This window comes from Hyperolius riggenbachi, chromosome 4 (genome assembly GCF_040937935.1).
Source record: "Hyperolius riggenbachi isolate aHypRig1 chromosome 4, aHypRig1.pri, whole genome shotgun sequence".
In the NCBI taxonomy this organism is placed as follows: Eukaryota; Metazoa; Chordata; class Amphibia; order Anura; family Hyperoliidae; genus Hyperolius; species Hyperolius riggenbachi.
The window spans coordinates 172366823-172385390 of NC_090649.1; the positions used below are offsets into that span (position 1 = coordinate 172366823).

General features: G+C 44.6%; 1 protein-coding gene across 3 annotated transcripts in view; it reads left to right on the forward strand.

The window, feature by feature from the left end:
* Positions 1 to 18568, forward strand: part of LOC137570592 (protein tilB homolog) — a 98259-nt gene that overhangs the window by 41820 nt on the left and 37871 nt on the right. For 2 of the 3 annotated variants that reach the window (XM_068279290.1, XM_068279289.1), the window contains one exon: positions 6072 to 6222. In XM_068279290.1, coding sequence (XP_068135391.1) covers positions 6072 to 6222 — 151 coding nt within the window. Of the gene's footprint in view, positions 1 to 6071; positions 6223 to 8343; positions 8415 to 18568 lie in introns of those variants that run through there. The other variant, XM_068279292.1, reaches the window with a different exon arrangement.

The window sequence follows — 18568 nt, forward strand, 5'->3', positions numbered from 1 at the left end:
ACGTGCACCGAACAGGGTGCTGCAGCTCTGACTGGGGCTTTTGCTGGGGGAAACTTTGTTGGTGGGGGGTGCACTTTTACTTTTCAATGTATATATGTACAGCAATCTTTGAAAAAGCCGTTTAGGGTGAAACATGTCAGATAATCATTATACAAACACGATGTAAATAGCACTTATGCACTATGTTACCTCAGTGTGTATAGTGACAGATGCCTACCCGACCAGGGTTATTGCAGGTCTCGGCAAACACTATATAGAGACTGAATATACTTCTGGCAACTGTTGCTATGTTTGAGGGTTTTGTCTATGTGGAATAGCTACACCACCCTGGCCGTAGCCAGTGTGGGGGATCAGCAAAGACCTCCACCTAACGTGCAGTGCATATATGCACACTAACCCTCAAGTACAGAGATACCCGACTGGGACTCTCTCTTTTAACTATTCAGTTTTATATGTATGAGTTACCCTACTCTAAATCTGATACCTATAGGGACTGTCCATTCTGGACCGAGTGTTGAGACTTTTTTAGGGTGCCAAGACACCCCACCTCTTAAAGGTAATAGAGAATACATCAAGTACCACCTGAGCCCACTATGCTTCAGTGACCCATCGCAGCTGCTATGGCTATTGCTACTCCCCTGTTGCCAATGCAAAGATAAACATCTATGTCCTAAATAGGCATGGAAGGAACCATGGACATTTTCCAGTGAAAGGTACAGTAAAGTACCAGACTGCATGTAAAGTACTAATTTGTAGTGTTTCCACACATTCCCTTCACATTTATTGCTTTAGCTTCATTTACATGTGAAGGTGCTCATGCTGTATGTGCATACTGCATACATAAGTACTGGTGCATGGTGCTGTTCAGTTTAGGCAAATAGGGCACATACAGAGACAGAGAAGCCTTGATTCATCACAAGTTTTTCTTTGAACTCAAGCCACTTTGAATGAGCTCACTCTCTAATCTTCAACAGACAGCAGTCACATAATGGAAGATGATATGTTCAAAGCCTTCACTTGTGCAAGCAATTTTATTCTCCATTTCCCTCACATGTCGGTTTGTCAGCATCGCATCTTCTTCTTCATGAAAAGGAAAACAACAGTTCAGGAAACAACACAAGTAGAAATGTCAAGCAGTTAGGTCACCTTTGATCACCTGATGTGTTTTGTTGCCTGATAATCTACAGTTGAAATTCCTTTCTACCCTTGTCTGCATCGGTTTCTTTATGTGTTTTTAAAACTGTCATAAGACTGTTCAAACAAATGCTGCACACGTCACTGATAACGTGCATATTTACTGCTTTCTGGCCACAGTTCAGGTTCTCGTTTTATTCAGACATGTATAGATATATAACAATAACATTTTTATAGCGCTTTTCTCCCTGGGGACTCAAAGCGCTGTGACCCTGCATTATGCAGTCTCAAAGGCTTGGGAAAACAGGTGAGTTTTTAGCCTTTTTTTTAACCTCCTTGCCGGTCTAAAAAATCCGGCAAGGAGGCAGCGCCGCACTTTTTTTTATTTATTTATTTTTTTAAATCATGTAGAGCTACATGATAGCCGCTGAGCGGCGGCATCCCCCCACCCACTCCGATCGCCTTCGGCGATCAGAGTATGCAGGAAATCCCGTTGAGAACGGGATTTCCTGCAGGGCTTCCCCGGTCACCATGGCGACGGGGCGGGATGACGTCACCGACGTCATGGACGTCGGGACGTCACAGGGAATCCCGAACCGCCCCTCAGCGCTGCCTGGCACTGATTGGCCAGGCTGCACAGGGGTCTGGGGCGGGGGGGGGGCTGCATGGCGCGACGGGTAGCGGCGAATCGGCGGCGATCGCGTACTACACGCAGCTAGCAAAGTGCTAGCTGCGTGTAGGAAAAAAATTATGCAAATCGGCCCAGCGGGGCCTGAGAAATCCTCCTGCGCAGGTTACCCCAAGCTGAGCTCAGGATAACCGGCAAGGGGGTAAAGCTGTCCAGAGAAGGAGCCTCTCGTACTGATTGTGGAAGTGAGTTCCATAGAGTTGGGAAAGGTCCTTTCAATAGGAAGGGCAAAAAGCATCCAGTCCTTCAAAGTATAATCCACTACAACCGCTTTCAACACTAATATAGTTTTGTAAGGACATATAGTTTCTCCAAGACACTACAACAGAATATTGTAGTAGAAAAGGTATTTCACCTTTTTGGTACAAAAATACAAAAATGATCCTTTTCATAAATGGATCTAATCCACACATTCAATCTTTATGAATATCACAGTACAGCATCAGAGGCCATAGTCAGGACAAAACAATTGATCATGATTCTGACAGAATAATAATCTGGCTTGCCGTAAATTCCGTAATGAGCAAATATTGTTTAGGCAACAACACAAGTTCATTTCAGGCGAGATATGCCCTTCACCAGGCCTTTGTATATATAAGATTCTCATAAGCCCAATTACAATTGAGAATTTGTTTAAATTATCTATTTGCGTTCCCAGTCGGGCTTATGAGAATCTTATATATACAAAATCTTGATGAAGGTGTTTGCCTAAACAATATTTGCTCATTACATCAAGTCAGATTACAATTCTGTCAGGTTCACATCACTAAATCTGCCCTCTGTACTCTGTACTTGATTGGACAATGTGGTCACTCACATTCAAATCCTACTGTCCTGACACTACACTCTCCTGCATGATCATACAGTGCTGCCCCACTACATGTCATCAGAATGTAGCTACATGCAGTGCGTCATTGCTGCAATGACCGGGAGGCATGGACCTTGGGAAGCTACTGCTGGGGAAGGAGGGGCTGGACATCGAAAAGAGGGGTTGCTGCACATAAAAGCTACAAAAGTAAAAAGGCAGATCTAAATTGGGAACAAGATGTGGAGGAGAGTGATGTTGTCCAAAACAGCTTTTACATGAAAGAAAGGGTCTTCTGTACAGGGATCTTACACATGGAAGATGGGTTGCACATGGAGTAGGAAGGAGGCTGTTGGAAGTGAGAGGCAAGAAAGATGACCTAGAGGTACAAAAAGTATAAATCCAGGGTTGGTTACATTTCCTTCCAATCAGTAGAAAATGTGGTGGAGGCTAGACGCTGTAACAGCTTGATGAGGGTTGACAAGGTATTTTATAGAAATTTAAAAGCAATCTCCTACAAGAAAAGTCAGGAAAAAGTTGATTGAATCAGCGATCAGCAGCATAAGCAATGTCTGATGCCACTGAAGAAGCACATGCACATGGGTGGATTTGGTATATGTGATCAAGATAGGGTTATTATAAATAGAAATGGATATCTTAAGGCCCCTACACATGCCTGACTTAAATAATCATATGTGTGTATGGCTGCCGCCAACCCCCAGTGGATCTACGACACCCATCCCCTGCCAATCCCATTATTTGAGCCGCTTCTGCCCACCGCACATGCCGCTCCACATCCCTCCGTCGTCCCCTTTGTCCCCACATTGCAACACAGCACATCATCAGTTACACAGCTAACACGTGTGTGTGCAGCCCGGCCCAGTGATGTTGCCCAAGGGATCAGGTCCTGATCCCCGACAGGCAACATCTGCCAAAGGGGTGTATGCACCTTTACTTGAGTTTATTCCAAGGAATGTACTAAAAGTTCCTTTTGTGCTTTTACTTTAATTGCTCACTGAAATAGGAGCTGATAAGCACCAGCAATGTGAGTTGTTTCTTTATATTCACTGTTAGCTATTAACAAACCAACAACAACCAAACAAGGGCTGCATTTCTTAAGACCTGGCTATTGCTGTAAGGTGGAAAGTCTCTGTGTGGGCGATGACTGATTTATCCTCTCAGTAATATATTGACAGAAAATGTATGCTACTGCAGCACTTTCCACCTCATCTAAGACCTTCAGGGGACAAACTCATAGCGTTACACTGCTTCCTATATTTGACAACTCCACCATGTGCCAGTGATTTCCACCAGTGCTCTCGCTCTGTGCTAGGCACACACACACACACCTGATCCCCAAGAGCTCACCAGATTGGCACCACCTCAGACTACCAGGTGGGTCTAGAGCTTTAGCAAATACTTCCCTTCACAACAAGCCTTTTAAGATGTCTTCTTCCTTTAATTCCAACTGTACAAACTCTGAAAAAGAGACCATAAAACACATAGTAAAAAATCCTCAGGACAGAAAGCCTCTATCTGCATCCCCGCAACCCCTACATCTCCGCAAGCGCTACTAGTTTTGTCGCTCTTGGCGACTCATCAGGAGCATGATGAGTCGCCAAAAGCAGAACCAGGGAATCCCTAGCGGCGATCGTGATGATGTCATTATGGGCACAGGTGCTGCACAAAATGTGTGTTTTTCCAGCCAGTTTTTGGCAAATTGGTGATGATAGCATGCACAGGGGCTTTACTATTAACCTTGAAATTCTGCACCATTTACTTCAATGAAAAATTCCTTTCAGAACACGAAAGTTGGACTGCGAAATTCGGTATTTGCTGGCAGAACTGGGAATTCAGATAAATTCAGAATTCAGCTGTTCTGATCATGCCTAACAGCCAAGTTGCCAATGTGGCCACATTAGGCAAGAAGGAGGATTTTATGTGTGAACAATTGTAAACCATGCCTTGACATTAACATGATCATTTGATCAATTCTAGTGATAATGTTGATCAAAAGACAGGATTTATCGATTGTTTAACTTTGATTTTCCATTGCTTCACTTTGATTAATGTATTGTCTAACTGAATGTGGCAGTTTTGAAAAACCGATTTGCAAGTCTTACAAACTGATTGGAAGGTTGGCTAAAATTTCACGTACTTGCCAGTGACGATTTTTGCTTATCTCTAACTGCCTCATAGATAAAAGTACTGTTTTTTTAAGTTTCCCAGTGTAAAAAAAAAAAACATAAAAAGGGACCCTAGACAATTTCTTAGTAGGATTGGTACTATACTGACCCATGCTTTTCTGATGATGGGGTTGATTCACAAAGCTTACTTATTTTTCACTTTAACTGTAAGGAGAGCTAATGCATTAGATAGACAAATAAGGAGAGATAACTCATGAGATAAACAGATAAGGACAGAAAAATCATGAGTTAAGTTAGATAAGGAGAGATAAATCATGAGTTAAAGGGAACCCAAGGTGATAGGGATATGGAGGCTGGCATAAGTATTTCCTTTTAAATAATGCACATTGCCTGGCTGACCTGCTGATCCTCTGCCTGTAATACATTTAGCCATAGACCCTAAACAAACATGCAGAACAGATGTCTATGACAAATCTGACCAGATTAGCTGCATGCTTGTTTCAGGTGTGTGATTTAGACCCTACTGACCAGAAAGATCAGCAGAACATCCAGGCAACTGGTATTGTATAAAATGAAATAAATATGGCAGCCTCCATAGGTCCCACACACCACAGATTCCTTTCAAGTCATTTAAGGAGAGATGCATTGTGAGTTAATAAGTAAGGTGAGATAGTTCAACAGAAAAGCTTTATGAATCAACCTCGTGTTGCATGTCAATTCAGGTACACTTAAAAAAAAGTTCTGATCTTCTGTTAATACTGCTTACTACAGAACCTGTATCACTTATACAGTATATGTTAGTACTCAAAGGGTTACAGTGACACATTTAATTTGTAATTCTGTCTGGCTGCTTTTGCCAGACATGGTCACTGTATAGGTAATGGTGCTTTTTGAAGTTGTTTTTCAAATAAACCTAAATATGCTGGTGGCCATTTTACAGCACCACATGAACACAGCATAGGCATTCTGAAGTGTTCTACAAAATCAGCATGCAGATCTTTACTTGTACTTCATTTCAATAAATCAAAGAAGCCCCCAGTGGGATCCCTGCTAAACAGAAATTCCTAATAGCGGGGTAACTGCATTATGGCTATCAGCCATTTCAGCCATTTACATTTTTGCCAGCAGTGCATAATCCGGGTGGACTTCTCAAAGGATGAGCTTTGTGGAATGAGCTTGTGGGTATTAACAAAGGAGCAGCATCTGTTTGTGAGACAAATCTGCGTACCAGGAATATGAGGTTGCATGAAGCATAGCTTGTGATTTCCATGCTCTGCTTAAAATCTGATCTCTTTAGCTCCTCAGGTGTGAACACGAGCAGCAACAGCTTTTCTAAATCCTATTCATCGCACTGCTCTGATCTCAGTGAAACCAATGCATCTTTACCAGTTGTGTCAAGTAAAAGGAGGACTCTGCAGCAAAGCTGTGATTCTGGCATCTCCTCTCCGGTGAGTATAATGTCTTGTTGTTTCTTCATTGTACAGAACAGTAGCCAAACGCTTCCGGGATAGTGGAGAGGTACAGATTTCAGACCCTGACACTAGTCCTGGATTGTTGTACACCTTCAGAAGGATGTCTCTTGTAGTTCCTGCCGGGCAGGTGCTTCCGTAGAGGCAAAGGGGGCAATAGCCCCAGGGCTCCAAAGCTTGTCGAGGTCCCAAAGGTGTCCCCTTACCCCCTTAAATTAACTGTGCTCCCCGGGGCCTCTGCAATGTCTTAGAGTGTTGTCTCATCTGTCCCAACGGGTGAATTGCAGGGCCCCGGAGGAGCACAATTAAGTTGGGTGGTGATCTGGGAGGGGGGAGCCAGCTCAGGGCCCTGGGGTGAAATTTGGCTGCAACAAAGGGCCCCAATGCTGTCTTTTTGGGATCGTGAGGGTATCTGTTGGGGGGTTTATTTTGCCGGGGGGCCCCATTGACACTAGAACTGGCATTGAGTTCCTGCTGTGCAGAGGATTATTTTGAAATACTTTGTTATTAGAGACTAAACTACAAAGAAAAACTTTGCTGAGGCCCTTTAATGTTCACGACCTTTCCTTTGCCTCCCCTTGGTGACCCTCTCAGCCAGGGAGCCCATTTTACAAGGCTCATAAAACAAGTGTGGTCATTAGGATCTTCACGCCCATAACATGTGTAGCCACAAAAACACCTGAACTGAAGTATCAGAGAAAGAGAAGGATAGTAGTTCGGGCTCCCCCACATCTCTGCCTCCCCCCACCCAATTATGCCCCTGCTTGTTATGCTTCCCAAAACTTGGTACAAATAAGATGCTGAAAGGGTTTATGAGGGAATATACTGTATGGAGTTCATGCACAAAGTGTAGGTCATGAGGTATTAAATAAAAGGGATAACACTCCAAATAAGTTTTTTTTTTTTTTTTTTTTGAATAACCAAACTTTAATAATACTTTTTTGGTACTTTTTGCTTATGTGCTTACAAGGTTTTATATGGATAAGGTGAGGAGAGAAAATTCATGAGGTGCACTTGTGAACCAGCCCCTCTATTATTAACCACCCTGGCGTTCTGATTAAATCGCCAGGGCGGCTGCGGGAGGGTTTTTTTTAAATTAAAAAAAAACTATTCCATGCAGCCAACTGAAAGTTGGCTGCATGAAAGCCCACTAGAGGGCGCTCCGGAGGCGTTCTTCCGATCGCCTCCGGCGGCCAGAAGTAACACGGAAGGCCGCAATAAGCGGCCTTCCGTGTTTCGCTTACCTCGTCGCCATGGCGACGAGCGGAGTGACGTCATGGACGTCAGCCGACGTCCTGACGTCAGCCGCCTCCGATCCAGCCCTTAGCGCTGGCCGGAACTGTTTGTTCCGGCTACGCTGGGCTCGGGCGGCTGGGGGGACCCTCTTTCGCCGCTGCACGCGGCGGATCGGCGCGCTGCAGCGGCGATCAGGCAGCACACGCGGCTGGCAAAGTGCCGGCTGCGTGTGCTGCTTTTTATTTCATTGAAATCGGCCCAGCAGGGCCTGAGCGGCAGCCTCTGGCGGTGTTGGACGAGCTGAGCTCGTCCAGACCGCTCAGCAGGTTAATATTTAGTATATTTATAATTTAGCATTATTTATATAGCATTGACATCTTCCGCAGTGCTGAACTGAGCATATTGTCTTGTCAGTTAACTGTCCCTCAGCGGGGATGACAATCTAATCCCTACCATAGTCATATGTCTATGTATATATCGTGTAGTGTGTGTATTGTAGTCTAGGGCCAATTTTGGGGGAAACCAATTAACTTATTTATATGTTTTTGGAAACCGGAGTGCCCAGGGGAAAACCACACAAACATGGGTAGAACGTACAAACTCTGTGCAGATAGTGCCCTGGCTGGGATTTGTACCGGGGTTTCTGCTACACAGTTTCCTAACAATTCCTAACTTAGTTGCCCCGTGGTATTTTCACCAATTGCTTTGAACTGAAAGCAGCTAATGTAGTTTGTGCTTCATTCTGTGCCTCTACCCAGAATCTAGCATGTGTATGGAGGCTGCCATGGGTTGCTAAGAGACTGCAATTGCTGGATTACTTTTCTCCTCCCTCTCCGTCCCCTCCCTCTGCCCCACCCCCTTCATAGCAATAGAATGCATATCTAGCCTGCAGGCTGAGCAGCACTCCAAACTGGCGCCGGCAGATGACAGTACCTGTGCGTGTGTATGCGCCCTTAGGTGGTTAGTGTTATGAAATATACAGTATGTCTCTCAGAAGCATAGTGTAGGTTTATTTACTGTACAGGACACAATACAATATATCTGCTGAGGAAGGCTCGGAACAGTAGATATGCTTCAAAATACATATTATAATTATTCCGCCTACCTCAACCCAGGTTGGATACTTACAAAATATCTAAGCTACTTTTGTAACAGGCAATACTGCATAAATTAATACATGAATACTTATTAATACTTAAAGTGAATGGGAAGATAAAAAAATCAGCCAGATACTTATCTAAGGAGAAGGAAGGCTCAGGGTCATATAAAGCCTTCCCACGCCTCTCATGGTCCCCACCTTCCAGCGCTGGCTCTCAGTAGCAGTATTCAATCAAATTGGTCAAATACTGCTCTATCTTCTGCCGAAGGAGGCTTTGGAAGTCTTTGGGAGGTATTTGTTTCAGCAATAGCTTGTGTAATATAAGGTTAGTTTGACTGGTGAGTTTCACACGTGTCATCTCTTATCTACAAGACTGCTCAAATTATCCATAGTAGCACATTCCAAACACATCATGCCATGTGAAAGAAGAGTAATGGTCTGGTAGGAGTAAATGTATAGAAATGTATAGAACAAAGGGAGTGTGGCAAAATGGCTTGCAGGCAACCATTTTGTTATAACACTATCAAATTTACTTCAATAGCAGCAGCCAGAGGGTGGGATCTAGGACAGCCAACCATACATACTTACACAGTGTGTTTTGTCTGACTATCTGTACAGTGAGTGGGAATAGTGTCCTTGTAATTCTAGGTTGTATACAACTCGTGGAACTCAGAAAACACTGGCAGTTACCTGTGGATTCTCTCAATCACATCCTAGAGAATACATCAAAAGATAGCACAACAAAAGAAATTGCTCTATGTGCTGTGTGTGCAGTACAGCTGCTCAGCCCACACAATTCCAATGTACAATAAACAGAATTGATTAGCATATGTTACTGGAATACACCATGTAATTATACTCAGAACTGCATTACAGCAGACATCAACACTATTAGTGGTAAGGCCTGGAGCTCATATTTCCCTGAATTGTTCCTCAACACAAGTGTGCTGCCTGTTTACTGCAGGAAGGAGAAAAACATCAAAATGGCATAGTAAACAATATTTCTCAAATACAATGGCCAAGAGATAACATGTTTTCTCAAACGTGCCAAAGCAACCAAAACACTAAAAGGCTGAATAAAATGTATCAAATCTGTCTTCGTGCGGTTTCCTCTCATTTATGTAGTTAAAGCGACCTTGCAGTGGGAGGGACATGAAGGCTGCTATATTTACTTTCTTTTAAACAATGCCATTTATCTGGCTTTCCTGATAAACATCTGCCCCTTACAGGGGCGTAACTAAGAGCCCCCGGGCCCCCCTGCAGAAATTGTGATCGGGCCCCCCTCCCGCCCCCTAGGGCCCGCTCGTGGCTGTTTTGGGGGGCTGGAGGGGTCGCACCATGAGGGGAAAGCTATGGCCACACTCGGCGGGGAGGGGGAAAGGTCCCCCCCCCTCCCTCACTCCGGGCTTTCTCCTCTGTGCGCCCCTCCAGCTTCTAACTATACAAGGCAAGTGCAGCAAGCGGAGCGGCGGGCAGCGGCAGGCAAACATACCTTCCGTGCGTCCGGACGCTTCTCGCTCTAGTGACTGACGCGACTTCCTGTTTTATACAGGAAGTCGCGTCAGTCACTAGAGCGAGAAGTGTCCGCACTGGAACGCACAGAAGGTATGTTTGCATACTATACAAGGCAAGTGCATTACTATACAAGGCAAGTGCAGCGAGCGGAGCGGCGGGCAGCGGCAGGCAAACATACCGTCCGTGCGTCCGGACGCTTCTAGCTCTAGTGACTGACGCAACTTCCTGTTTTGTACAGGAAGTCACGTCAGTCACTAGAGCGAGAAGTGTCCGCGCTGGAACGCACGGAAGGTATGTTTGCCTGCCGCTGCCCGCCGCTCGCTGCACTTGCCTTGTATAGTTAGAAGCTGGAGGGGCGCACAGAGGGGAAAGCCCGAGGTGAGGGAGGGGGGACCTTCCCCCCTCCCCGCCGAGTGTGGCCATAGCTTTCCCCTCATGGTGCGACCCCTCCAGCCCCCCAAAACAGCCACGAGCAGGCCCTAGGGGGGGGGGGGGGGGGCGGGCTCCCCGCTGGCGCATGGGCTGCATCCCCTATTGTTACGCGCCTGGCCCCTTATAAGTATAGCTTGATAAAGAGAATACAACACTACAAGTTGCAGGACAAAAGCCTATTCTGATCAAGGGCTTAATATGTAGTGTGCTGTTCACACGCAATACATTTGAACATAAATCCCCATACACACACTCAACAGCAGTCTTTTATGCAGCAGAATTATCAAACAATCTTTTCTTTGAAACAAGTTGAAACAACCAGAAAAAAAGTTGTTTGCTATTATTCAACTGACCCCCTTCTTTCATTGCTCGTACTATAAGAAATATTGCATGAATATGGTAAACAGATTAACTGTTGATAAAACATTAGTAGAACGTTTGACTTTTAATTTGCAGAAAACAGTACTTTTGTTGAACGTGTAAATAAAACAGTGAAGGCAATTCTGCTAAAGCAGGACTATGGTGTTAATGTTTTGTAGATACACAGGTAAAAAAAAAAAAAAAGTGTAATCACTTCAGTGTCAACATACTGAGCCCCTGTTAGCGGACCAGTTTTTATGGTTTTTGTGATGCCTTCAAGTTTAATAACGCTTATTCATACTATGGCAGAAAATTATTATTAATAATGATTTATAATTATTATTCATTTATTAAGTGCCAACGTATTCCATGGTGCTGTACAAAGTAAGAAACAAAAATGGGGTACATAATAATACAGACAATAGTATGCACCAACATACAAAATACAGAATTGGTAATTACAGTGACAAAAGTAACATGATGAATAAAAGGTATAACAAATCCCAAGACACACAAGGGTGTGGGAGCCCTTCCCTTGTGAGCTTACAATCTAAAGGAGTATATAATAATCATACCTAGAGACAGTGTGTTTTTAGGTTATTTAGTAGCAACTTGGCCAGCGGTTAAAGGGGGAATGGTCTAAGGTAGAGAGTATGCTTGCCGGAAAAAGTGAATTTTGAGGGAGCGTTTAAAGGTATCAAAGGTTGGAGAGTGACAGGTGTGTTGTGGAAGGGCGTTCAAGAGGAGGGGTGAAGCACGTGGGAAATCTTGTGTATGTAAATGCAAGGTGGTAATTTTAGAGGAGGACAAAAGAAGGTCATGTGCAGATCTGAGATTGAGGTTGGGTTGGTATCTGGAAACTAGTGAGGAGATATACAGGGGAGAGAGATGTAAGTGGTGCTGTACAGAGGAGGCGGAAAGGTGAGTAATTGTTAAAGAGAATATGAAGCGAGGATAGATTCTATTTTTTAACTTGTATTACTGTTAATCTATACCCCCAAATCCCCTCTGTTAGGTTCCGGGAGCGCTTCCTGAATGAGGCAGAGCTAATGGCTGTAGCTCTGCCTCTCAGTGCGACAATTCCGGCTGATCGCCCCCTCTCCCCGCCCCTCTCAATCTGCCTTCACAGAGAGGGGCGGGGGAGAGGCAGAGATCCGCGCGGCGATTGATGTGCATTGAGGCAGAGCTAGAGCTCAGTAGCTCTGCCTCCAGGAGCAGCAAAATCCATGACCAAGAAAGTCGTGGATTTTGCAGGGGGATTTGTATAAACCCCTCGTTTTGCCGCAGGTTAGCGGTGGTTTAGCAGCTGTTATAGTCATTGACAGTAATACAAATTAAAAAATAGAATTTATCCTCGATTCAGAGTCTCTTTAACACCCCGCCGCCAGACATCTCTTCAATGGAGGGGAGAGCACGGAGGGTGACCCCAGGAGAGGGATGGGGAAGTCGGGTCTCTATCCGGGAGGCTGAGTCCCATTGTCCCGCTGCTCCCCCTCCTTTATTGCGACCCCTCCCTCACTGCACTCCAGGTGGTCACCTGCTCTGCTCTTAGAAACAGGCCTCATACACAGGTTACCCAGCCTGTCATTACCATTTGTATTTGATTATTCTTCTGACAATCACAGTTCCAGTGATTATGCTGGGCAATGGTATGCCTATTCAATTGGCTTGACTAGACAAAACGGTTATCTGAAGCAAATGAAGGAATCTTATTCTCACCCATACTCTATGTTAGACTTTGTGATGTTTTTCAACTGCGTCATCACAACCTTTGAACAGTAATTGCTTCCCTTTAAAGAGGTGGCTATTGTAAAAGGCGCAACGCATGCATCAGGCCAATCACTGCACATTGACGTGACATATGGATTTTAACTTGTTTCTCACATTTGTTTATTGTTAAAGACTAATTAAAAGTGACATTTTATAATCACTGTATTATTAATCACAGGCCTTTACAGAGAACCAGAGATGTAGAATTTTTTTTTATACATACCTGGGGCTTCCTCCAGCCCCATAAGCCTGGATCGCTCCCACGCCGCTGCCTCTATCCGCCGGCACCGGGTCCCGTACTCCCGGCCAGTCGAGGCAAGAGCACTGCGTCACTGCCGGTGGACGCAGCCAATTATCCGCATCACAGGGGCTCCCTCCATATACGTACGCATGCACCTCCATACTGCGCAGGCGCATGTGTACGGATATGGAGGGAGCCCCTGTGATGCGGAAAATTGCCCGCATCCGCCAGAAGTGACGGGACCCGGTACCGGCGATAGAGGCAGCGGAGGACGGCGGCGTGGGAGCGATCCAGGCTTATGGGGCTGGAGGAAGCCCCAGGTATGTATAGTAGCTTTTCCTATTTTTTAGTTTGCTCCGTCTTTGGTTCCCTTTAATCCCTAATTTTCTCATTTCCTTACTTTTTATATTGCAATACAGTATACCAGTAATACAAGTTTTAACTGCATAGCAACAGGCTGCAATGATTCCACAATTGGCACACTCACATTGTCACATGAGTGTGCCAATTGTGGCACACTCATGTGACACACACACACACACACACACACACACACACACACACACACACACACATACACACACACAAGTTGTTACAACTAAGAGGGGGAGTAGTAATTAGCTATAATAAATGGACTCTACAATCTTGCTTTTTAATATTCTGCTTTGAATATCTCTGAGGAATGCATCTTCCTAATTATTATTATTGCATTATTGTACTAGTACATCATCTGAGTCAATACAATTAACCTGAGGATTACAAGCTTTTTCAATTAATATTTCTTCCACTGGATCCAGTGTATAATATTCTTCTGTTTGAAATACAGTAGAGTCTGAGTTATCCGGCACAGATGAAGATTAGCTGATGCCAGTTAGCTAATACAGTACTATACCCCATTCTATATACATACCATGCCCTCTGTATTAAATGTTAAAATACAGTAATTAAAAGTATATTGACCTTGCGGGAGCCATGGAACCCAGACTTTAAGCCCAGCAGAGTGCACAAACAGCCTTTGAAGTTGGCCTTTACCACTGTGAGTACTGGGGGGCGATTTTGCTGGTTTGTTTAGTTTCAGATAACTGGGACTCTATTGTATGTATTTGTGCATAAATATGTAAATATGTACGGTGTCCAGTGCTGCATTGCAGGAAGCAAACTAAACAATGTGAGCGTGGCGCCCAGGAGATTAGTGACAAGGCATTGTCACTAATCTTATCGGTTACCGGATGACGCACCACCAAGACCCCTAGTACCTCTGCGCTTTGGCCTGCCTCTGCCTGTCACAGGGCTGGATTTACCAAAAGGCACCGTAGGCACGTACCTACAGGCGCCTGATAATGGAAAGGCGGCTCACTTCCCCCCCCTTCCGTATGCAGAGCCCTGACGAGAGTAAATGAGAGGTTATTCCACCGACCTGATCTCCATTCAGTCAGGGGCACCTCTAGCTACTTAATATTGAGGTTCCTCTAGCAACCTAATACTTGGGAGCACCTCTAGCTACTTAATATTGAGGGTACTTCTGACTACCTATTACTAAGGGGTAGCTACCTATGACAGGCAAGGAAAATAAGGGAAAAATGACATATGTGACAGCCAGCACACTTGCAGTGCAGTTTGGTGCTGGTTTGTAGGTTCTTGGAGGGTGAAGTCTATGGTACCAAGACATCTGTGCCTATAAGCTCCAGTGAGGTAAATCCGGTCCTGGCCTGTCATGTTTGTTATAGTGAGTGACACCGACACAGGGTTACTGTCACAAATCTAATACAACATTTTTTGTGACACACTGAAAAGATCACCGAACACAGTAAAGGCAAATGGAAGTTGATGTGACACTGTAATATTGCCAATGCAGCGAAGGGGAATTATTACCAATTTCTTTGATATATATATATATATATATATATATATATATATATATATATATATATATATATATATATATATACTGTATATTATATATACTGTATTTGTGACACACTGAAATTACTGAACACAGTAAGGTCAAATGGATGGTGATGTGACTCTGTAACACTGCACACAGATCACACAGTAGGCAGCAATTGACCCGTGCAGCAAAGTGGTATTGTTGTCATGGATTTCTGCGATACTTTATATTTTTTCGGTGGCACACTGAGATCGCCTAAGGCCCGGTTCACATTAGCGGTTGTTTGCCAAACGGACCGGATGACCTGACCGGATCCGGATCGGAACCGTACGGTTCTGATCCGGAACCGATCCGGATCCGGTCAGGTTGCATCAGGTGTCCATCAGGATGCGATCCGGATCCGTTTGGCAAAAGTTCGTTAAAAACAAAAAAAAAGTTGGGGTCTGGGAGGTCAGCAGAAGGGGGACCTGTGGAATCAGGCCCTCTGCTGTTTAGCACTCACCTCCACCTCCGACATGCTGCCAACATCTCCGGATCCGGATCCAGCTGTGCTGCTCCACTCCAAAATGCTTGCCCATGTGTCCCCATCCAATATCGCCGCAACAATCCCCATAGGAAGTGGGGTAGAACATCCGGATTTCTCAGCCAGTGTGTTGTGCGCTCTCCGGTTCCCATTGGTTTGTATTGGCCGGATGGTGCAGTCCGGCTCCGCCCCGGATACGGCTGCCGGAGGAGCCGGATGAAAAAATAGCGCATGTTGGAACGGAGGCCGGAGTCCGGATCCGGCCCGGATCCGGTCCGGCTCCGGTTTGGCAGAACGGACGCATGTGAACGGACGCATAGGCTTTCATTGCTATGCCGTGCGTCCGTTCCGTCCGTTCTGCAAGCGGTGCGGCTCCGGCACGGCGATTCCGGAGGGCCACCGCAAGTGTGAACCGGGCCTAACACTGTAACACTACATGTTGATCACACAGTAGGCAGCAGGGGACCACTGCAACAAAGCGGTATTGACCACTGCAGTAAAATGTTATTTTTGTCACAAATTTCTGTGACACTTTACATTTTTTTGTGACACACTGAGATCACGTGACACTGTAAGGTCAAACGGATGTTGATGCGAGACTGTAACAATACATGTTGATCACACAGCAGGCAGCGAGTACCCACTGCAGCAAAGGGGTATTGTCACCAATTACATTATTTTTAGGCACACTGATATCAATGATCCCACAGTGTGGTCGGTCAGTCACAGGAGTGGTGCTGTGACTCCGTGTGAGGGTAACACAGCACGCAGCCTGTCATAAATATCAGACAACAAAATACTTTAGTGCAGTGATGGTGGGCTATAACGGTGGCACAGCTACACACTACACTGTATATGGGGGTGTTGTGTTACTAGAACACACCACACAACAGCAACAACAAATAATAAGTGCTGCAGAGTCAAGGTTACTGTCAGTCCTGAAAAGGAGTTTTGTTGTTGAGTTCTGGTTCACCATGAGCTTGCTGGTCAGTCTGTACCAAATTAATCCATGCCATGCACTGATGAGGATCAACCAATCCAAAACAGTCTGTATGCGTGTTGGATTATTATGGCTCTGTACAATTTAACAAGCTGACATATCATTGCATTCCAGTGGTTCTGGAGGTGCGTTTAGCTTCTAAGGGCAACAATGGTTAATTTGCATATATTCAGCAGTGATACACTGGGAGACATCTCGGAGCTCACTCCAACCTGCATTATTGCAAATTCTTTCTGTTTTAAGAAAGCAACCTTTTGTTGTTCAGGAAGAGTCCTCAAAAGCACAACTGGGCGTTAGGTGGTGAACTGCAAGTAGCAGCGTGCCCAGGAAGCAGCTATACAGCCCAATACACAATACAGCATACCTATCCCTGTCCCAGGTCGGATTGGCCATCCTATCCCACCTGATTCAGGGTGAATGGTAAACAAATGGCTTCATGGGTAAGTATTGGGCGGTCACAAATGACCAGTATTGTCCGTGTTGCTCACGAATGGGCGGGAAGTGACCATTCACCAAGAACCATTTGCCACTGAACGGCTCCTGCCATCCCTACTGCAGAAGGTTCAACACTATATGAGTGCTCAACAATAATAATAACACTCCCATGCTGCTGATTAAGCCAGTTCAAGAATTTATGCCGATCATTCTCCAACTCTGTCTAACATAAAATGAAAAAGAGAGAAATTAGGTCAAGCTGTTGGCTGTGCTCTCTGGCTGTGATTTCTGGGTCTATCCAAATCCCAAGGCTGGAGAAGAAAATTAAAAATCCTTTGGCAGGTATGACATTTCACATATATTGCATTTCATCTTTGTATTTCGCTATTTGCTTACAGTTCAGACTTATTGTAACACTAAAGTCAAATAAAGAAAACATAACAGCCTAACATGCAGCAATGTCACAGTAGTGCTTGGAAGGAATACAGTTTGTACAGTCTGATTCACTAAGGGCAAATACACACTTCCAGTTGTACCACTTACATGTAGCATGAGAGCTCACCTACACAAGCTGTTCAAAAGCTGCTGGTCTCATACTACTAGGAGCTGCTAAAATGCTATCAATGTGCACATTTGCAAAAGACTGCATGTACATCACTGCAATTTGCTAAGCTTTTAAGCAACTCCCATTATGTTTCCACGTGACCTAGGTTAGGACATAACCTTTTTGGTACATAACAGAAGACATGTTTTTCTTAAATGAAATAAGTTTGCTGGATAAATAAAGGTACATAAAGATGTCTTAGGAAATCAGGCCTATAGGAGAGTCAGGAAACTGACCTATTGCTATAAGAGCCCAATGCTTAGTGCCCACTGTTTGAAGTATTTTGTGGACACATGCTGACCAGATGACAAGCTATTCTGTTGAAGTGAGCTATAGTCACTAAATATCAATAAAGTCGCCATGCACAGGGAGAGAACAACAATTGTACTATTACTTACACAGACTGAGAAAAAGAGAGAACACCAAGAGCCCAATATAGTGTAGTATGTACTAGTAATGTATAATTGGAAGAGTAATATTATTAATTTAATACTCACAAACCAGGGTTACCAATTAGGCAACCACTGTCAAAGCAGGTGTGGAGATTGTCCTGACCCCACTCAGGATTAAAAAGTCGCTCTCTGTAGTAGAAGGAAGGGTACAACCCTCCACCAAGGGTGAACTTGATGTAGATAATAGGATAACAGAGGCGCCAACAGGATAAAAAACACTAAAAGAACTTAAAAACCCATCTTGGTAATAGAGGAGGTAGTGGTGGACTTACCTCCTCCATGCAGAACATACGACTGTGGATTTTCAGTCAAAAGAATTTTATTGGATACTCCAAATAAAGTGCAACGCGTTTCGCGGGGTACAAACCCGCTTCATCAGGCAATAACAGATAGGAGTAAACAGCATCTGCCAGTATCATCAACGCTGAGTGCCTCTGTGAGGCTGAAGCCTATGACAGCCAATCACGCTGAATGGCTGGCGGGGGGAGGGAGAGAGGGTCAGGGAAAAAAATAATTAAAAAAGGTGAAATGTAATATAAAATTAAACAAATATTTTTGAAAAAAATAAACATTGGGGGAGTGATCACAGCCCACCAACAGAAATCTCTGTTGGTGGGCAGAAAAGGGTGTGTAATCACTTGTGTGCTGAGTTGTATGGCCCTGCAGCGAGCCCTTAAAGCTGCAGTGGTCTATTTTGTAAAAAATGGCCTGGTCTCTAGGGGGGTTTAAGACACTAACTCTGTATCTCCATCTTGTGGCCAAAAAGTAAA